Here is a 23,217-nt window from a genome sequence, read left to right on the forward strand (position 1 = left end):
ACATCTCGAAGAACAACAGTTACTACGGTGAGTAACCGTCTTTTCTTCTTCGAGTGATTGCTCCTATGCATTCCAGTTAGGTGATTCCCAAGCCTTACGTAGGCGGTGGGGTCGGAGTTAGATGTTGCAGAATGCAACCGCTAAGCCAGAGGCTGCAACAGCTCTGGACTCCCGGACCAATGAGGCAAAGGTGTGGACTGAGGACCAGGTAGGTGTACAACACATCCCCCGAAAGGGAATGCGAGCCAGGAAGGCAGCTGAGAAGCGTGAGCCCTGGCGGAATGTGCAGCAAGGTGGCTCTATGGCACATGGGCCGAAACAGAAGAGGTGCAGATGCACAACGTCATTGAAGATGAAATCCTCTAGGAGGAGACAGGTATGCCCTTCGTCCGGTATGCCGGTACGATGAAGGTTGTGGGGGCGTTACGAGAGGGCTCTGTCCGCTAGATATAGATTGCGGACGCCCTGCAGATGTCGAAGGAGGGCAACCGTTGCTCTCCTTGCACAGAGAGTGGCTTCGGAAATAAGACCGGAAGGAAGATATCCTGGTGGATATAAAAGGCCGACACCTCCTTGGGGAGGCAGGTCGGACATGGTAATAACTGCCCTTGTCCTTGAGGAACACAGTATCCCTTGGGCCTATTGTGAGAGTCTGAAGCTCGGAGACTCGTGTGGCCGCAGGAAAGACTACAGGAAACTGCCTTGCAGGACAGTTATATCAATGAGCATGTTGACATTGGCTCGAATAGGGCAGTCATAAAACTCGGTAGAACCAGATTGAAGAGCCAGGTTTATGGCGGGGCCCCACTTGGGGGGGGGTGCATAAACGCTCCAAGCCCTGAGGAACCAGATGGAACGGAGCGGGATCTCGGCGGGAGAAACATTGCGCGTTTCGGAGCAGCATGAGAAACGCTTCCACTCTGCCAGATACTTTAATCGAATGGACGAATTTTCTACCACCCCGGAGAATCCTGTAGAACCGAGGCCGAACAACGTAACTCGGATCGGTTTAGCCACGCAGGAGTCCTGCTGTGAGGTACAGGGATTACAAGACCGGGTGGTGAAGGTTGTCGTGATTCCGCGTCATGGGGTCTGTGCCAAGAGGGTTGCTACCGAGAGGTGTAGCAACATGGTGTGCCAGTGCTGCCCAGGTTACACTGGAGCGAACCCGATCAGGGGCGCTCTGTCCCTGCGGAGTTTGAGCAGGACCTTGTGAACCAGCAGGGACAGTGGACAGCGTACGGCAGATGGCTGATCCATGGCCTCAGGAAAATCCTCCAAGACCGAGCCTGGGGAGAGGCCTTGGAACGAGGAGAATTTCTCTCCCTCCTTCCGTTCTCGCGAAAGCGAGGAGGGCTATGCGGGGGAAGACCCACTTCTGGAAAACGGAATAGATAAAGACGGGAGGAAACCACCACTTGTGAGACAGGAAGGATCTGCTGAGACGATCCGCCAGCTGAATCGCCTGGTACACAAGGCAGACTGCTCTCAGCTCTCGGACATTGATGTGTAAGGCCAGCTCTTGCGCTGACCGAAGGCCGTGAGTGCGAAACTACACCAGGTGCGCACCCAGCCGAGAGATGGGCTGTCTGTCACGAGGGACCCCGAGGGGTGAGTGAAACAGCATCCCCGGATACACCGGGGAGGACGCCGACTCCCGGTCGAGGGAGCCTAGGCTGCTCGGTGGAAACGAGACGACCACGAGTATGCCATCTCTGCCCGGGTGGCACCCCCAGGTGAGCCACGATTGAAGTGAACAAAGGCAAAGCCTGGTATGTTTAGTTGCAAACGTGTAGACAGCCATGTGACTCAGGAAACCGAGGCAAGAGCGAGCCCAAGTTGGCGGGAAGGTCCGTAGACCTTGTACAATTGTTACCCTCGCCTGAAACCAAGGCTGAGGAAAGCAGGCTCTGGCGAGTCTGGAGTCCAGGACGGCCCCAATGAATTCCCTTCCCTATATGGGAATCAGAGTGGATTTTACTATTGATCATCAGGCCTAGACACAGGAAAAGGTTCGTGTCGATGCCCACATGACTGGTACTTTGGGCCCGGGGGTTCTTCGAATGAGCCACTCGTCTAGACACGGAGAACGTGTATCAGACGGTGGCGAAGAAAGGCGGCGATTACAGCCATGCACCTTGAATACCCCTGGGCTGTATAGAGGCCAACCAGGAGGGCCGTATACTGGGAATAACGATGGTAGGCCCCAAACCGAGGGTACCTTCTGTGTGGAAGAGAAATGGCAACGTGAAAAACACGCGCCCTTCATATCGAGGGCGGCGTACCAGTCTCCGGGATCCCAGGATGGGATGACTGTCGCCCTGGGTACCATGCGGAACTCATCTGCATCGTGACTTGTTGAGTTCCTGCAGGCCTAGGATAGGTCTGAGACCTCCCTTCGCTTAGGGGAATAGGTTTCGCCCTTAGGTACCTCCTGTATAGCTCCGATGAGGAGGAGCGTCCGCACCTCTTGCCAGAGGAATCGCTCGTGAGAGGGGTCCTTAGGAGGGGCGAGGATGGGTAGGCTTTTGCCCCATTGGTGGTCAGAAGGACCCTAATTCTGGCTCCTTTGGGGTGCGGATTGATGGCCACGACCGTGTAAGCCACGCCCGCTGGCCATGTCCTGACCTTGTCAAGGCGCAGGGTAAGAGCGGAGGTTGGGGACGGAAGCGTCGGCGCGGAATTACCGGCGTGTGCATGCCGAGAGAGAGAGAGAGCAAAGTGACCCTGCTGCCCTTTCGGTTCTGCAGCCTAGGGCCAGTGTTGTCAGAGAACAGGCCTGTGCCACTGAAGGGCAAGATCTGTATAGCGTGCCGCAGCTGCGAGGGAAGGCTCGATAACTGGAGTCCTGAAACGCGCCGCGTGGCAACACCCGAGGCCAGAGTCATGGCAGCGGAGTCAGCTGCGTCCAACGAGGCCTGGAGGGAAGCTCTCTCCAGCTCCGTCCTTTGCTGCAGGAGGGCATCGAACTCTTGACGGGAGTTCCGAAGAACCGACTCTGTAAATTTGCCCACCGCCACCCACAGTAGCGGATAAGCAGGGCTTGCTGGTTCGCTACACGAAGTTGCAGGGCCCCCTCCGGGTACATCTTATGGCCCAGTAAGACCACACGCCCAGCCTCTTTGGATTTAGGGGCTGGTCGCATTTCGATTAGAGGAGGGCCGGAGGGGTATGTTCCTGCCCCCGCCTCATCTGGGGAGGAGGAAGAAGAAAGGCCCGGGACAAGCGGGTCCTGTGTGGGCTCGAGCTCCTGGACGACCTCCTGATCCGGTGGGATCTGGGAGCCCGGTGCCGAACCGGGGGTTGCTCTGTACCGGTCGGACGGGGACGACTAATTGTCACCTCTGGCACCCAGAGCTCGGAGGGAACGGAGCGAGATGGGATCACCGGTACGCCTCTGGCATGGTAGTACACCCACGGCATCCAGAATGACCACTGATAGGTCTCCTCGAAGACTCTGGAGGGCACATCGGAAAACAGAGTGCTACGCATATGAAGTGTCCCCACGGGACGACACTGATGCGTGGCTGGATGGCCCTGGAGGAGCTGAAAGCTCTTGGTAGAGTCTCCGTCTGTAACTGACGTCGCTCGATGCGGCACCGGGGATCGGTACCGGTAGACAGACCGGTACAGAGAACGGGACCTGCCACCGAAGCTGTGCCGGGCGGTCGACCGAGGGCAGTGCCTGAGGCTTGATCGGAGCTGAGTGTCCCGGACCGGCGAACGGGATGCTGACCGGTGCCGCGAGCAATACTGGTACCAACAGGGAGAACGGCGCCGAGACCTAGATCGGTGACGGGACCGAGAACATCTGCGGAACCGCGACCCTGAACGGTGCCGCTGTGCGGTGCCGAGGTAGGGTGGTCTGATCAAGGCAGGCTTGCCCATCGACTATGTAACCCCCACCGGCGGTGCCGGGGGTTGAGGCAGCGTAGATGCTGTCGTTGCAATCAGCCCCCTCGCCGTGGACACTGTCTCCGGCGTGGAGGGAATAGTGAGCTCGACCATAGCTGGCACCCCGGATGCAGCTTCATAGTGAGCTCGACCACGGTCCATACTGGGGAGTGTTCCAGCACTGGACTCGACGGCTTTTGCCTGGCCGGAGTTAATGGTGCGGGCATTGTCGGTGCCGCGGTAGACATCGGTGCCGGGCGATCTGACGGAGCATAGCGCTCGGCTGCGGAGCAGGCGGCTCGGACGCAGCTTCAGGGCAAGCTCGACCACGGTCCGTACCGGGGAGCTTTCCGGCACCGGACTCGACGGCTCTTGCCTGGCCGGAGCTAACGGTGTGGATACTGTCGGTGCCGTGGCAGACATCGGTGCCGGGCGATCCGACTGAACATCGCGCTCGACTGCGGAGCAGGCGGCTCGGACGCAGCTTCCGGGCGAGCTCGACCACGGTGCGTACCGGGGAGCTTTCCGGCACCTGACTCGACGGCTCTTGCCTGGCCGGAGTTAACGGTGCGGATATTGTCGGTGCCACGGCCGACATCGGTTCCGGGCGATCCGATGGAGCATAGCGCTCGGCTGCGGAGGAGGCGGCTCGGACGCAGCTTCATAGCGAGCTCGACCACGGTCCATACCGGGGAGCTTTCCAGCACTGGACTCGACGGCTCTTGCCTGGCCGCAGTGAAAGGTGCGGATATTGTCGGTGCCACGGCAGACATCGGTGCCGGGCGATCCGACGGAGCATAGCGCTCGACTGCGGAGCAGGCGGCTCGAGGTGCGGATATTGTCGGTGCCACGGCAGACATCGGTGCCGGGCGATCCGACGGAGCATAGCGCTCGACTGCGGAGCAGGCGGCTCGGACGCGGCTTCCGGGCGAGCTCGACCACGGTGCGTACCGGGGAGCTTTCCAGCACCGGACTCGACGGCTCTTGCCTGGCCGGAGTAACTCTTCATCCTCCAGGAGAGAGGTCCATGCCGAGGGTACGTCGGAGTCAGCGACGGTGGTGCCAGGAGGCCTTGGCGGCACCGGCGGTCCGGTGCCGAGGGAGCGCACCGTGAAAACTAACTAGCGCTCGGCGCCGAGAGCGGAGGAGCAAGAGCTGCCTCCCTCAGGAGCTGTTTAAGACGAAAGCCCCGCTCCCCTTTGTTCACTGATTAAGGGCCTCACAAATGCGGCACTTATCTGTGAGGTAAGATCCCTGGAGGCACTTAGGAGAAGATCTCTTGTCGGCAGCGGCTTGTGGCCGGCCGAGCATTAGAAAACCCTGTGGACCGGGCATCGGACCCGGCCCCGGGTGAGGGGAAGGGGATAAACCCCAACCCCTGTAAAATAAATACACTATACTATTCTACAAACAAACAGAGTTAACTACAACTATAAACAGAACGAGAGAAAACTACGAGTAGCTAGGGAAGTGGAGGTCAGCTGAGCAGTGCTCCACTGTTACAACGGCCGTCACGGGCGGAAAGAAGGAACTGAGGAGCGGACGGGCCGGCTGGGGTATATATCCTGCGCTATAGCGGCGCCACTCCAGGGGGCGCCCAGCCGGCCCGCCGGAGTTGCTAGGGTAAAAATCTTCCGAAGAGCCGTGCACGCACGGCGCGCACACCTAACTGGAATGCATAGGAGCAATCACTCGAAGAAGAAACTGTGTATACATGCAGATGTATTGACACTGTATTGGATCATCAATATTAATGCACAGTACTCATGTAAATTCACAACATCATGTAAGCTAGACAATATTAATGAGCAGTATTCTTACTGTGCAATTTGAGTGGGAGACCTGCAGTACTGTATATAATGGTTCCAGTGACATTATATTGTTTCCAAAGGACCAACGGATCAATACAATGTCATTGGAAGCACTAGAGTTATTACAGTGTCAATAAAAGAATAGCCACTGTGTCATTGACTTTATATCTGGTCCAAAGCACCCATGAATCAGATACAATGTCAATGGAAGGTTGGGGCAGGGGTTGCAATGAAAGCATCTCACAGTTATCGACATTATAATGGGAGCTCTTAGTATGTCAATGTAAGTGCCATTACAACATTTTTTGGGGGAAGTTACTGTATATTTTTTCATTTTTACTTTATAGATATAAAGTTAAAGAAACACAATGTGCATTAATAGCGTAGCAATATGAAAATAATGTTGGGAATTTAACTTAATCCAACAAAAATGGAACTATGGCTGCTGATCTATTTTTATTGTGCCCTTTTGTGCTTAAGTATTGCAGTGCAGCTATCCACATACTTATCTAAATCCACTTATAACCTAATAGAAAGCTGAGACTCGAGAATAGAGTGGCAGTTGTAACTTTTATTACCTTGCTTTTGGAAGTTCAAGATAGACCTGTAATGTAATTTTAATTTATCTCTTTCTTACACAGTAAACTGCATGGGCCAATCAATAAATTCCATCATTTTCATTTAATCTTCATGATCACATTGTTTTAGTACAGACTACAGTGTACTGTAATGCTAGGAAAACTTCAAATAGTCTCTATTCTGTATATGTGTGTGTGTGCATATATATATCAGACAAAATACAACTCACAGTGAGTACTAAAACAATTACCAGAACATGCTTAGAGTAGGAGAAAAAAAACCCTGAAAAAACTGTAAAAACATAACTGAAGTATTTCAGTTTCCACCTCTATTACTTGCTAAATAAAAGATGTCATAGAAGAAAACATAGCAATTAATGTTAGATGTTCACTTCTGAAGTTTTAATTAAATTTGCAGTATGAAAACAATCAAAGTTAGGCATTCCCACCTTCCATCCATTCTTTCCCCACCCCAAAAAAGAACGGAACTAAAATGTTCTGAAACAGAATTACACAAACTTCAAAATGTCAATTAACTTGAAACTGCGGCACAGGGATCTTGAGTCTTAAGTCTCAGTAACTGGAAGCTTCTTCCATTTCAAGATAAGGGAAAAGTGTAAGGCTGCTGCAGGTGGGGGCACTGAGTGCTGCAATGCTTGGTCACAAAACAGCAAAGCTTCTTGGCAAGGATAGTGAATTTTTATGCATTCTATATTTAAAGTACCCAAATTATGTTAGCAAGAACAATTACTATTGCCTCCTATCTAGTAGCAGGAGAGAGCACCTCAATTTGATAAGGCTCAGAATACACGATTTTTAAAAATATCATGACTCTGCTTTTCACATTGTCCACTCCTCCAAGAACCTTAGAGGTCTGACAGACTGTTTTTAATCTTCCATTGAAAGAGGCTATTTAGAAAAGCAAGAGAAGCTTTGAATTTAAGAGGAACTGCCAACAATTCTGGAAAAATTTCAGTTATCCCACCTCACTCCCAAGTTTCACCAAAAATAAGAAAGTAATAACCGTGAACATAATATTGTAAATAAATGTAAAGAAATACAGTAAATATAATCTACCAAAAAGGCAGCCTTGATTAGATATTCATTATTATCCTCATGTTATTCTCTCTCTATTTTCAGGTGAAATTTCCAGAATCCATTTCATGCATTATTGCACTATTCCAATATTGCATTGCCTTGCATATTATGATTTCTCTTTCAGTGTATAGTGTTTACAATAAAAGGATGTAATAATATAGTCATTAACCACAAATGAAAACATGTGTTATATATTGTGTTCTTTAAACCTCACAAATAAAACAACAATATTGAAATTCAACTCACAGCATTTTGGGGTTTTTGTTTTTTTACAGTAATCTCTGTTAATTAAGATAGATGTGAATTGTTAACTAGAGGGCACTGTGTACTCTAAGGACTAAACATCAGGTTTGTTTCCTTGTTAATACCTGTATCTTCTATTCCTTCGGCACTCATCCATCAAGAAAGGGCTGCCAGGTGAACTGATTGTCACTCTAGCCTAGGCTAATAGATTCTCCAGTGGCTTTTGTTACAACTCATGTCATACTATTAAAACTATGCTCCTTGAAAATGGCATAACATATGTAGCTGAGACTTGTCAGCTCTGGGTAATCAGACTCTGCTTGGTTTCAGAAGCAGATGCAGATGAGACTAGCAATATAAATATGCAAATCACAATGATCCCTTGTCAGCACCACTGTTCCTACCTCTAATGGCCCTCGTAGAAAGTCTGTTTGCTCAGCTCCTACTTCCAGTGCTACATCGACAGAAGCAAAGGGACGGCTGGCCATCTGCTGTCGCTCCCGCATAAGTTGCTGATGGGGGAAAAATGATGTTTTAACAAAGCATTTTAAAAAATAATGTAAAAGTATTCATCTGTTTTACTTTACATCCAATTACAATGTAACAATAACGGTAGCATGCATGTAGCCACGTCTAGAATGCTAAAGATAGAAATTATTACATTATCACCACACAATATTTATTTGAGGGCTGAAATGAAAGGGCATTTGTTGTCTACAAATGGTCTTTCCCCCTCAAGTCAACTGAAATGTACTCCAAATAACTGCCCGTCTTCCTGGCCACTCCAAATAATGTAGGTGTTTCTTCAAGCTGGAAGCAAATATGTGAAATGGTAGGAAAAGATAGTTATTTGAAGTCTAACTTCATTGATAAATCAGAGAATGAACACCTGCCAAGAACAAGTCTATTCAGCCTTCAAATTCCCCATGCTTTTTTGTACTGAAGCCAGAGTTATTAGTGTCAGTGCTTACAATTATATATAGCAGCTCTTCTCCAATTATTTAAACATGAAGAATACCGTGTTGGTATTGGGGAGCTTGTGCCAATGTGCTGAAAAACCTCAGTTATGCTCATACAGTCCCTTGTGCACATGCCAGTGAGCACATAAGTCTCAACCAATACCACAAAGCTAATTTATATTTCTTCCTCAACCTGTAATTATAATATTCATTAAACCATGATGAATAAAAATGATGACCAGAACAAGATATTACAATTTTTACTTCTCTGGTTCTGTGCAACTAATAAAAGCTCTATTAAATATTTAAAGTTGTGCAATTAAAGTTGGGTACTCCTTCAAATGAAGAAGATGTGACAGCATCTAGAAAAAGCAAAATGCTCACAAAAATGCTTTGAGAAAAGATCTAGGTTCCATTTTCTTGGGAGTTTTTCCTCTACTATTTCCTTGCATAGCTTAAAATATTAGACACTGGCCTTTGAATGTAAATGCTGTCAGCACTGTGACATACTGTTCATGAAATTCCCTTTGAGATAATAGAGGGTATACAAGCAAATACCTGAAGGCAGCTTATTATTTAATGCTCTTGATTTAATGCCTGTTACAATGCTGCAAAGTACATTCATAACATTTCTCATGCATTTTTGTTCTCAATATGTATTTTAATTTTTTCTCATAAATATAAAATATCATTGTTGACATTAAAATGAAAATAATGTGATTGTCACCTAACTGATAACCAGTATGATCCTAAATTCTGATCCTGTCAATGTGCATTGCACCTGGTAGGAAGTATTTGCAGAATTGGGCCCCATTTGTCATTCCCTTTGAATAATTGATAGGTCTGTGGGCGAAACTACATACTGTATATTCAGACTGAACAAAAGCATATTTTGAATATCTAGATTAAAAACAGACAAGTAATTCATTTAAAAATGAACTCAGAAAGCTCTCAGTCAATAATTACTATTAATCAATATTGTGTATTCATAGATTTTACAGCCAGAAAGGACCAGTATGATCTTCTAGTCTGCTCTCCAGCATAACATAGACCATAGAATTTTATCCAGTAAAACTATGAAATTATTGGGTGCTAAATTCACCATATCCATCTCCTTTCTCTGTTTTCTCATAAAACACCATTACACAGGGCTTACAGCCCTGGCAGTTTTACTAGTAATGTCACTGGAACCAGGATCAGGCCCATAATCAGGGCTGGCTCCAGGCACCAGCGCAGCAAGCAGGTGCTTGGGGCGGCCAATGGGAAGGGGCGGCACATCCAGGTCTTTGGCAGCAATTCAGCAGCGGGTACCTCAGTCCCTCTCGGAGGGAAGGACCCGCCGCCAAATTGCCGCCAAAGAATGAAGCTTGGGGCGGCAAAAACCCTGGAGCTGGCCCTGTCCATAATATAATTTGAAGACGTTAATGTCTTTATAAAAACACATACAAAAGTATAATTGTAACATATACCTTGATCTCACCACCTGACCCCCATTAAACACACACACACACACTCCCCAAAACAAAACCAGCATAATTATCTTCTCAAATGTTTAAAGGCTGATTGATTGTGGGAAGTCAACTGACAAATTCCTAAATCCCTCAAATATCACTCCTTTTACTGTCTGATTTATCAGTGCAGCCAGAAATCACCTAATTAGGTTGCTTTTTCATCTCAAACTTCCCTGGTATGGGAAAGAAAATTCTGAGGACAATCATTTCTAACTTTACTCTAAGAGTTTGCATCCAGAGATATCAGATGGATTCAATTAGTAATTTGATAACCAAAATGATTATTTAAAAAAAAACTTTTTATTTAGGCAAAGTTACAATAAAATGTTAACATATACATCAGACATTATTTATTCAGCATCAGGTTAATACCCAAAGAACAATTATTTTTTGAAGTAAAAAATGAAACAAAGCTTCTCAGATACAAAATAACATTTGCTGATATCTAAGCGGCAACATTCTTCCATTTCAGAGCAGGATTAGTGGTCAGCAAACTTATTATTATTATTTGTCATTTCTACTATGCCATGAGTGTGGCTAGCATGTTACAAACATTAGGTCTCTGCCCTAAAGAGCTTAAAATGTGCATTAACTAGAGTACAGGGAAGAATGCCAAAGGGCAGAAGGATATGGGAAGCAAGGGGATTTCAACACTAAAAGATCATGGGACATGATTTGTTGTACACTCAGCTCCTTAAAAAAATATTAATATCTTATCACTTGACAGTAAGTCAGGCCAAAAGGACAGCAGGGTGGTGAGAAGAAGAAGAATCTAAAAGGAACTTAAGAGACATGAGCCTTCAGGAAGGATATGAAGGAGGAGAGGGAAGGAAGAAAATGCCAACCTCATTCTTGCTATGTGATTAGTACAAGCCACACGGACTCTTTTTATTCACCTCAGGCTGTGTGGAGCATGTTCCCTAGTCCATCATTGTCATTATATTGTTGTGGGGAGATGCTATGTAACATTTTTTAACATATACATGCAACTATAAACGAGGACCAAAACTTTAGAAAGTGCCTCAACTTTTGAGATATCGCAAGGGGCCTGATTTTCATGAACTGCTGAGCAGCCATCCTTTGACAATCAGCCTCCTTGATATGTCTCAAGGTGGTCAAGCAAAAACTGAAGCACCCTAAAACACTAGTCATTTTTTAAAAATCCTGGCACGGATATTTGACTACTGATTTCCTTTTGCCAGTAATTCCTTGGGACAAATGAAAGATAAGGAATCAAGTTATGCATTTATCATAACATGGTAAATTACTTTCATACCACAAGAACACATTTTAATGTAAGAGTCATCCAGTGTCATTTGTTTGACTCAAAAAGCTGTTCCATCAGGTTGTTCAAGATGTCTTATGAAATAAAGATCAGACAACCAAAATTGCTACACACATTATTTTAAGTTTATTTGAAAACATTGTAACAAACAGCTATACTCCTACTGACTCAAATTAACTAATAGAATTTACTAAGAAACAACATAGACTTCATCCCTCAGTCTTCAATTATGAGCTCAAATAACAAATTCAAATATTAAATATAATTTTCTAGATTTATCCGATTATGTCAACGAAAAAAGAATCAAACCCATGATCAGAGTACAGGATAGTAGTCTTATTAAGCAACAGAAACCAATTCTGCCCCTTTAGCTGCTTCCTCTTAATCTATCCTATGCTGTGTTTTTATCACTGATTTTGGAAGTCCCAGAATCTTGTGACATGACCTCAGCTAGGATTCAGCCCATTGGTTAAGAGTTCATATTAGCTGTGGTGCCTGCAAAAAATGTTTGGATATGAGTGAGGCCATTCAAGGACACAAGCCTTCATTTATATGTCAAAATCTGGCTCTTAATTAACATGATGGTTCGTTAATATACATTATTCCTTCAAATGACTGTTTTGAAGTCACAAAAAACTGTATTCAAATTGGCGGATTGGTGGATTTTTGTGTGTGATATTTTAATCCTCCTTCTAAAGAGATAGCCAATTCCTAAAGTCATAGATCAATTCTTATGGAAACAAAATGTTTGCTGACTTTGATGTCAATACGAGTTTCAACTAAAGTCTACACACAAAAAATGTACCATTTAAACTATACTGGTATAGTCAAAATGGTACAATCCCCTAGGGTGGATGTAGTTGTGCCAGTGTTTATACAATTATAATTTATTCCCATATTAAAAGAAAAAGCCACATTGCTAGAAGGCAACTTTATGGTTGGCTAGCTTCTGAGGCCTTATCCACTCAGTTCCCAAGAACTCAGATTAACTTCAAACTCATCACTGAAGCTTCTTTATTGCCATACAGTCAAACTACACTCAAGTTCATCATGCTCAAGTGTAGGGGGTGGGTACAGGGCATACCACACATCCAAGGTTACAAAGAAACCCTCTTCCTTTATATACACATCACATAGCATTTACTATTCATTGGGCTTGATTACTTTGTAGGAACCAATCCCCGTACAGCATGCTCAGTCCTCGCATTGTTGAGAGAGAACTGGATTTGACGTAACTCGCAGCCATCTTGTGCTCTTAGCCCTGCCCCATAAGCTGGAAGTGAGGATACCGATAGAAATAATTTGGCCTTGCTTAGGCAGACAGAACAAAAACAGCTGCAAGCTGTGGTTTTACTGAATAAAATAAATAATGTGAAAGGGCAGATTCATTAAAAGAGGGGGAAATGTAAAAAACTGACCTTAATTCTGGTGATTTGTATTTGTAAGGTTTTTTGCTGAAGCTGCTTTGCTAATAAAAAAAATAATAAATTGTTATTGGCTATTGATAGGGAAATTGTTAGCCTATTAGGGGCTACTATAAGTTATATACTTTGTTTTAAAAATCTATAAAAAGTTTAGTTAGAAGTGTGCTTTGGAACAGCCCAAGGAAGCTTTTCTTTGGGCAAGGATCTGGCACCAAAACATCCCCAGCAGCTGGATGGAAGGAGGGCCCCTGGAAGGCTGGCAGCTGTTTCCTTGAAACCATCTCAGACTTTAGGTGAATATAAATGTTTTGGAATGTTCTGAAACTAGCGCGACAGCATACATGTGTGTGTGCTTAAGACCTAATAAAAAGTTGCTTTAGGTAAAAGCACTCTTGCTTGTGCCCATCATTTATTAAACAAAAAAAAAACAATGTCCCCATTAATATATTCCTGACACTGCCAAAAACCAAAACAAAAAATCAGTTAAGTTACCACTACTTTGGTTTCTAAAAACCTTAGGTAACAGCATTACTAACCCTTTACCTTGTCTTTAAATTTCTGACTTAACAATTGTTATCTTGTCCCTTGTAGATAGTTCCCTGTGTATTCCTTCTTATCTTAGCTATTACAGACATTCTGTCTCTTAGCTTACGGACCTATTTATCTATCTTAAATAGCACAGACATTCTGTTTTCAGCCCGCTGATCTATTAACCTCCTCAATTCTGTCTCCCAAGAAATGAAGCCCCATCTTATGTCCAATTATTCACATCAAGCCAGGCCTACACTTTAGACCAGTATAACTATGTCAACACTAGGGGTTGTACCAGTATTACTATTTTGGTAAATGTCATAGACCTAACCAAAATAGTTATGTCAGTACAAAAACAGTGCAGATCAGGTAGTAGGGAAGACAAGCCCTTAAGCTGAGGTGCCAGAAATGGGGTGTGTAACTGATTTATATAGAATATTGCATGAGTATCCCCTGCTTCCCACATTACACATTTTTCCTTGAAGGAGTGTGTGTGCTCAGCTATTAAACTCAACGCATTTGAGGGGGACACACACCCTGTCAACTCCTGTACTCCTCCGGATCAAGTAGGGGCAGTCAACAGGAGAGCATCTCCCATCTACATTGCGTAGTGTGGCCCCATGGGAAGTAGGTCTAAACTATGTCGATTTGAGTTATGCTTTTCACGTAACTCAAATTGCGTAGCTTAGATCGAATTTTCCCTGTTGTGTAGACAAGGCCTAACTCTTTGCTGAACCACTGGCCAGAGTTTTCTCTTTTCAGGACTTCTGAAAAAAGCATTACACAGCGTTAAAAGCTCGAGGCTATCATGTATAAAATGCTGATAAATGGATGTAAATAGTTCCCAATAAATTTCAGAGAAAGGATACTGTATGCTTTCTTAGTACCACAAATATTTAATACACTCTCAATGCATTGTAAATAGTGTTAAACATTGTAAATGTTATTTGGAATACTATGAATAACTTTTAAACAAAAGTTATTAGACAGTAAATCTACTACTGTGACTCATGTAGACTTCCCTCTTTTGTTTCTGTTACAAACATTCAAATATAAGGTTTCAACATAACATTTTCTATACATTAGCACACACATCAAAACACATTCCCCTCTGATCTGTTCTCAAAGATGATATCTCAAGCAGGAGCGGCGCCAGGGGTTTTGGCGCCCTAAGCAGAGGTCCTTCCACGCTCCCGGTCTTCGGGGCACTTCGGCGGCGGGTCCCAGAGCGAGTGAAAGACCCGCTGCAGAATTGCCGCCGAAAACCCGGAGCACGGAAGGACCCCCCGCCGCTGAATTGCCGCCCCCCCCAAATCCTGGGGCCCTAGGCGACCGCCTAGGTCGCCTAAATGGAAGCGCCGGCCCTGATCTCAAGTCTTGACAGCGTGACCATGGCATGTAGTATGTATCACCAGGACTCTTCAGAGCTTCAGTTCTTTCAGACACTTCAGAACCCCATCAGCAAACCATCTGGGGGCAATGGGGTGGGGAAGAGAATGTGATTGCCTTCTATGATGAGATAACTGGCTCTGTGGATATGGGGAAAGTGGTGGACGTGATATACTTTCACTTTAGCAAAGCTTTTGATACGGTCTCCCACAGTATTCTTGCTAGCAAGTTAAAGAAGTATGGATTGGAGAATGGACTATAAGGTGGATAGAAAGCTGGCTAGATCAACTGGATCAGTGGGTAGTGATCAATGGCTAAATGTCTAGTTGGCAGCTGGTATCAAGCGAAGTACCCCAGGGATCGGTTTTGTTCAACATCTTCATTAATGATCTGGATGCACCCTCAGCAAGATCACGGATGACACTAAGCTGGGGGGAGAGGTAGATATGCTGGAGGGTAGGGATAGGGTCCAGAGTGACATAGACATATTGAAGGATTGGGGCAAAAGAAATATGAGGAGGTTCAACAAGGACAAGTGCAGAGTCCTGCACTTAGGACAGAAGAATCCCATGCACTGCTACAGGCTGGGGACCAACTGGCTAAGTGGCAGTTCTGCAGAAAAGGACCTGGGGATTACAGTGGACGAGAAGCTGGCTATGAGTCAGCAGCGTGCCCTTGTTGCCAAGAAGGCTAATGGCATATTGGGCTACATTAGTAGGAGCACTGCCAGCAGATGAATGAAAGTGATTGTTCCCCTCTATTAGGCACTGGTGAGGCCACATCTGGAGTATTTTGACCAGTTTTAGGCTCCCCCACTACAGAAGGGATGTGGACAAACTGGAGAGAGTCCAGCGGAGGGCAATGAAAATGATTGGGGACTGGGGCACATGATTTATGAGGAGAGGCTGAGGGAACTGGGCTTATTTACTCTGCAGAAAAGAAGAGTGAGGGGGGATTTGATACAGCCTTCAACTACCTCAAGAGGGGGTTCCAAAGAGGATGGAGCTAGGCTGTTCTCAGTGGTGGCAGATGACAGAACAAGGAGCAATGGCCGCAAGTTGCAGTGGGGGAGGTCTAGTTTGGATATTAGGAAAAGCTATTTCACTAGGAGGGTGGTGAAGCACTGGAATGGGTTACCTTGGGAGGTGGTGCAATCTCCTTCCTTAGAGGTTTTTAAGGCCTGGCTTGACAAAGCCCTGGCTGGGATGATTTACTTGGGGTTGGTCCTGCTTTGAGCAGGGGGTTGGACTAGATGACCTCCTGAGGTCTCTTCCAACCCTAGTCGTCTATGATTCTATGACAAAGGAGGGTCTCCACAGCTAGCAATATTCCAGTCCTTGGGTTAAAAGCTGACTGGTCCTCTCAGTTGCTCGTGAAACAGAAATCTGCAGCTTGTATCCAAAGTGGTACAAGGACTGGTATCAGCATATAAAATATCAAATTCTTGGACCTCCATAGGGCTCTCACTGTATGGCACCATCTTCTCCCCATAAGCCCAGCTAAATCAGAAAAGAATTAAACAAATCCTCACCCCACTAGGCGCTGCCTCATTCTCTCTTTTTATCAGAGATAGAATCCCAATTTAGAGCAGGTAGATAAATGCAGATTCCATAGGCTCTGTAGTCTCTAGGGGGAACAAATGCTTTCCCCAGCTCTTCTTCTAGGGCTATAAAACACACTGCAGTGGACAAAATATTATCCTAATGGAGGGCTTCCCTAGTAAATAAAGCTGGAATAGCTTTCACCTGTACCCAGCCCTCACTGCACACACACACTTCTTGGTCCAGTTGCTGAGTTCACAGGGCTGTTTTTAACTTCTCTATTTATAACCTTCCCCTAACCCCCGCTCTCTGATTGGCACAGCTTTCAGAGGGTAACTAGGGGTATGACCTGCTAGATGATTTGCTCACAATGAAAACTTCCTATACAGCATCAAAATAGCTATTGAGCATGTCTAGTAACTATCATACCCTGTTCTGGAAGTTCCTGGGTCTTCCTGACTGAGTTTCCCTGCCCTGCACTCTGCATGTGTGCAGAGACAGGACATCTCACTAAGATCCATGTCTGATGTCTCCTGTCCACTGCTTCTCCTCCCCTCCCCTGGACAAACGAAGCCTAATGCTGCAGTATAAAGTATGTGTGTTACAAAGGCTCTAATCAAAAAGACTTCCAACTCAGTGTTTAAAGCTCCCAGTAAGGTGCAAAAGGAGAAAGAGCAGAGGGTCAGTGGTAGTAGGGAGGGAGATCTTTCACAGTTTAAAATCATTTTGTGCATAGTAAAGGTCACTAATTCCTGTCATGTACAAGTATTCATGTACCTAGATGCTTTATAAAGGGAAATCCCAATTAAAGAGAATGTCCTGTGAATGAGATTATTGTACTGAGAATGATAGCCAGGTCCAGGGAAAAAGTAGAGCAAGGTGAGAAGATTCTAATACACTGATGCTCAGGTGTGGCTCTAGAGTCACATGTAGCTCTCATACAGTCCACACATCTGAAAGGAACTTCTCTTAAACAAATCAACTGACAAGAAATGCAGGATTTCCTCCTAACAATGGAAGGGAGAAAAGTGGAGAAACACTCTTACTTCCCTCCCAGCAGCGAAGAGAGATGAGAAACACACCTTTCACCATGGGGAACAGATATGGCTCAATATTGATGTCCTTGCTCAGATGGAAAACACACTGGGAAGTGGAACTGCACTGGTTTTGCTTCCAGAGGGCCCCCTATGCCCAAGGAGACAAAGCAGGATTTTCCAATTAATGAAACAAACTCTAACCTTCTTCAGTAATCATGGACATTTACTTTAAGAAAGAAAATCTGTTGTATCATACTCCTATGCAGTGCTAGGAGATTTTATAATGTCCTTTTTCACTAGTTAAAAATCATATTCAGAAATCATCATGCTCTAAAATACTCACTTTAAACAATCGAAGAATCAAAGATTAATTGTTTCATTGACAAAATAACTGTGGACTGCTATTTGCATTGAGCAGTTTGTCTAACTACCAACACAGTTGATTTGAACTTTTACAATCACTTTAAATCTCAGTAAGTCCCAAATCCAGTGGCAAGATGAGTTAATTACTTATTTGTATTATTTTGTGGAAACGACACAGTGACTCCAATGAATGGTAATTAACTCATATTCTACTATCATAGTGTTCCTTGGAACTGTATAATTAAACATTATCACTAATGAAGAACATTAAGATGTTTATATAGTGTAAAAAACAGGTCACAAAGTTCTTATTACTTCAAACAGTATGTAATTTCAGAACAGTTTCCAAAAACAACCATTTCTAGCACAATCAAGGCGTGATTCAATAAAATATAAATTCCATCTCCCATCCCTTTGTTACTATGTAACTATGTTACTACAGCCCACGTTTATTTTCCTAGAGCTTGAGATTTGGTATAAAGGTTTCACAAATATCTTTGATATAGTGTCTGTTTCTTAACCTATAATAACTGTAAATGACAAGATATTTAGCAAAGTATAAAGTTTATTTTTAGAGCTGGTTGAAAAAACTCTGACAGAACAGCTTTCCATCAGAACATACAATTTTATGAAATCTAAATGTTGCAATAGATTCCCGTGCAACAAAGGTTAATAGAAAAAAGTGAAAATGATTCATTTTAGGTTTTATCTTTTTGTTTCAATATACTAAAATGTTTTGTTTTGATAATGCTGAAACATCCTGATAAAAATGTTTTCATTTTGACTTTTATATTATATACAAAGAATTTTAATTACAATATATTTTATATTAGCTGGTATTATAATCTTTCTACATTATCAAAATGTTTTGATAGTCCCAAATTGAAATTTTTCTGAATTTTCATTTTGTAGGAAATTTCAAAATTTTCACTTTTTGTTCATATGCAAAATATTTTTTTTAAATGTTGGAATTTCACATGGAACAGAAATTCCATTTTCTGACCAGCACTTTTCTTTCCACAATTTTTCAGTACAAATGTTATGGCAAACCATTTATTCAGAAGACTTTGATAAGGTACAACACATTTTTTAGAATGAGAGAGGTGTAAATTGTCTTGGTTGCACATTAACTGACATTCTTCAAGAGTCACAAGATTTTGAAACTGAAAACTTTGACACTACTCTTAATACTACAGGAAGCTTCTCTTAATTATGTACAGGAAGCTTCTGACAACGGAGAGTGGGTTTTTAGGGTAGAGGGCTTGTCTTGGGGTTCAAGGAAGTTTTGGAGACATGTAGACTAACTGCATACACTTAAATATTATGTCGACAGGTGCCGTATAAGAATCTAGCTGACAGACACATAGACAACACATGCCATATACTATAGAACTGTTTTGCATCTTGGAGAGGGTACTTGGTCTAGGAGGAGGAGAAGTGTTGGTAGCTAGGGCAATGGATTTGCGGAACTTGATGCTGATGTGTGGTCTGTGAGGCTTTTGGCAGGTTAATTGGGATGAGTGTGACTTTTCTAGAGTGTGCAAGAAGGTTATAGTAGATGAATGTGGGGCTCAAATGAGAAGACATTTCTCTGGGCTTACATGGGTGCACGCGCGCGCGAGAGAGAAATGGCTCAAATGAGGAGAATTAGGTAGGGGGCATTCACCATGGGAGGCCAGGTAGGAGGAGTTTTGTTATCTGGAGCATCTGACTATAGAAGAGTTTTACTCTGTGCAGTTAGAAGGCAGGGCATCATCAGCAACTTGTTCTAGAAGGTGTAGGATGGTATGGCAGCTGGAGGGGACACTGTGTAGGGGGTAGTTCTTACAGGTGGGGAATAATGCCATATCTCCCTTCTACACCTTCTGTAATTTCTGTTCACTTATGACCAATATTCTAATCCTCTGCAGTAACAACCTGGCCTCCTCTCCTTCCTAATTTAGGGCAGTGAGGCCCCCACCATTTCTGTGCTGAGACCTTACGTGTCACCTATCACCTCCCGACTGAACTACATGCCACTGGGTTGCTACATCCTAGACTCCATTGCATGTCAGCATCCTGTATATGTAGTTTATGTGGAATCTGTAGGGGCGCACAAAGTTCCATCAGAATCTGCTGCACCTGAGTTTCATAAGGAGCTGGATCCTCCCATGGGCAGGGATATCAAAGCCTCTACAAGAAAGCACAGTAGGAAAGGATTTGTCTGACCAACCAGCTGATTAGATTGCATGAGGGCTTATAAAGACACATGCATAGCCCTAGAAAATGATATTTTTGGTAAGCCAGGAAGTCTGGTCATTCTCTGTACATTAATTTTCAGATTGTTACATTCAATCAATACATAGGCTACATGGCTACACAGTTGACCTGACCTATCATGAAGATTAAATGCATTTTATTTAGGAGCATAGTTTAATTCTCTTTAAAAATGTTAAATTCTTATTCCCAGACTAAGTGAATCACACATAGCAATACTTCAGCGTAGCATTGACCATTTGTTTAATTACTTTTAATTTGCACAGAACAAAGATTGACTTCTCTATAGGCTCTGGTGCTGTAACTATGGATGTTACAATCGTCTTTAAATTAAATTAGCTACTTAGGTGGCGGGGGAGCTGAGCAGCTTCTCATTTGCACACAGAATAGCATATTGGACTTGATGAACTTCCAGAGCAACGGATTTCACTGAGAAAACAGCAGATACACATTAAATGATTGAAATGTGCTGCTGTTTTTAATGTGGAATAAATCTTTACCCTTTTGTTTTGAGGTGAAACAGTGATTTTTTAAAAGCCACACTGGAGTGGCTTAAAAAAGCCATATTAGGAGGCAGGATAGTCTAGTGGTTAAGGAGGTAGGCTGGCACTGGTCCCTGCTCTACAACAGATTTCCTGTGTGACTATGGGCAAATACTTTAAGATATGTCTACACTACACGTGGTTGGCCTGTGCCAGATGACTCAGGATCACGGGGCTCAGGCTAAGGGGCTGTTTAAATGAGGTGCAAACATTCAGGCTCAGGCTGGAGCCCAGGCTTTTGGACCCTGTGAGCTGAGAAGGTCCCAGAGCTCAGGCTGCATCCTGAGCCTTAACGTCTACACTGCAATTAGCCAGCAATTTAGCTCAAGCCAGCTTGCATGGGCCAGCCCTAGTGTCCAATCGCAGTGTAGACATACCCTGAGTCTCTCTGCATCTCAGTTCCCAATCTATAAAATGGGAGTCATAGTACTACCCTATCTCACAGGGATCTGATGAGAACGAATACATTAAATTGTGAGGTGCTGTAGTAATGGGGGGCCATATAAGTGATGCATCATGCTTATCACTGTAATATCAGAGTAAGAATCTATACAGACTAGAATAGAAGGACTTAAAATCTCAGGCCCTCTTCTATTCTCTGGTACTTTCTTTTAAAATTGCCTGTAGACAAAGTCTTATCTGGGGCGTGTGCAAAAGTCTGTCATGGGAAAATATGAGGGGAGTTGTATGTCTAGTCCTAGCTTTACTCTGAATGAAATGAAGGGTTATTTAAACTACACACATAGTCCAGCAAACAGCAGCTAAGACATACTTAAAGTACAGTGTACACATCCCAAAAAATAACAGTATCAAAAGGTCAGCTTGATGTGTATCCCTTTTGGAAACCAAATAGCAGTTGCTTGTAATTTCCCTTGAACAAATCAAAATGAGAAAAAAGGATGAGCACTGAAAAGGTCATTTTGTGGCTAGATCCAGGGAACAGACATTTAATGTACTTTATGTTACTACTAAAAGAACAAAATGTGAATCTACCATAACTTCAGGATTAATAATACTTTTTAGGTTCTGGAACACAATCCTTGCCCTCTAAAATAACCTTCTATTCACACTGTGCAAAACATTAGCTATAGTAACATAAAATAAATATTTCTTAAATAAGAGAAATATTAATCTAGCTTTCAGTATGTAAAGCAGACTGAAATGAATGCTGTGGCTTTAATAGCCAAGTGATGCACAGTACAATCAGGTCAGCTTTAAACAATGGGTGTATGAAAAGCAGCTGATTACAAAAGAAATGACACATTGAGTCCTGCTTGTTGTGCCAGTACTTTATGACTGGAAGCTCTTGTTACAATAAAGCTCTGATCAATTCTTCTGTAGATTTCCTCCACCCTTAAGAATTAATTTGCTAAAGAAAGATATTTTGTGTATGTGGCAAGAATCAATAAGCTCAAGCTTCAATTCTGTACCACAATGCACTGGCTTCTAACTTAAGAAGTTCTAAATGAGACCTAATCTGTTTATTTTTTTCACTTAGTGCACTATGCATTCCTACTGAGTATTTACATAGGTTTTTTTTTTTTTTTACAATAATCAGTTTAGAGGTGCCTCAGGAGGTTCTTAAGTCTTCCTGAAGGTCTAACTGATCCCAGCACTGCACTTTTCTTGATAATCAAGTGGATTTTAAAAAATCCTTTCAGCAAAATGTGATTATTTTGCAGTTAATCAGTAAAACCATTTTCAGTTCAGAACTGAAAGTTTAAAAATGTTTATTGCACAAAAAAATTCTGTGTACAAAGCAAAAGAAAATAAGATCACTAATTACACATTTTAAAATAATGTTGCCACATAAAACTGCCTAATATGTTTGCCCAAGGACAGTTATTTATAAATCAATGCATTAAAAATTTGGTTAAAATTAATTATTTCAGAATGTGAAAGGCAACTTCATGTAGCTTAGATTACCCAAACTAATCTTTGGAACTTCTTTTTCTTTATATACAAAAGTATCACAACAAGAAAAGGCTTTTGAAATCATATTCTAAGGAATTACAAATTGTGTTAACTTATCCACAACTGCAGTAGATACAGTAAACAACAATCATATATGAATAGAACCAGAACTCATCCTATCCACATTATTACACCATCATCTCTGAAATCAAGCATCTTGAATGTTATCCAGAAGTATTATCATGAGAGCAATTATAATTTATTTTATTTTATCTTAGATAACTGAGATTTCAAAGTGACAGCTCTACTCTTAGCAATAAAGTGTTTTTTTAATTGACTATTAATATATTTTTAAAGATGTTAAACTCTGCCTAATATAGGTATTAACAGGTTTTTAAACAAGACTTAATTATGGCATTAGTGGTGTTTCCTGTGCTGGTAGATTCAAAGTACCAAATATTTTAAAACCAAATTATAAACACTTCAGTGGAGCTATGCTGATTTTCAAAAGGATCTCGCCCAAGAAGATTAGCCTCACCACTCACAATGGAAATATGCCCTTTCCAAAACAGATCAATCATATACCGGCAAAGAATTTCACAGGCACGAATAGGAGTTAGGCACCCCATTCCCACTGAAAATCAACGGGAGATGGTTACTTGAGTCCCCTTTTGTGTTTTGAAATTCAACCCTCCTTGGTTGCTATTAAGGCACACAGAACTTATGTTTCACACCCAAATTATTTTAATTTAAATATTACACCACACAGCAATGAGAGATGCTGTTCACTGCAGCCTGCCATAGTCTGTTCTGTCCCTGCCAGCCAGAGCCCTGCTTTCCA

General features: G+C 43.4%; 1 protein-coding gene across 4 annotated transcripts in view; it reads right to left on the bottom strand.

Annotated features, from left to right (window-relative positions):
- ATRNL1 (attractin like 1) overlaps positions 1-23,217 on the bottom strand; it is a 948,738-nt gene that overhangs the window by 193,080 nt on the left and 732,441 nt on the right. For 3 of the 4 annotated variants that reach the window (XM_045024151.1, XM_045024152.1, XM_045024153.1), the window contains exon 27: positions 8,029-8,136. In XM_045024151.1, the coding sequence (XP_044880086.1) occupies positions 8,029-8,136 (108 nt within the window). Of the gene's footprint in view, positions 1-8,028; positions 8,137-11,752; positions 11,875-23,217 lie in introns of those variants that run through there. The other variant, XM_045024154.1, reaches the window with a different exon arrangement.

Source organism: Mauremys mutica, chromosome 7, assembly GCF_020497125.1.
Source record: "Mauremys mutica isolate MM-2020 ecotype Southern chromosome 7, ASM2049712v1, whole genome shotgun sequence".
In the NCBI taxonomy this organism is placed as follows: domain Eukaryota; kingdom Metazoa; phylum Chordata; order Testudines; family Geoemydidae; genus Mauremys; species Mauremys mutica.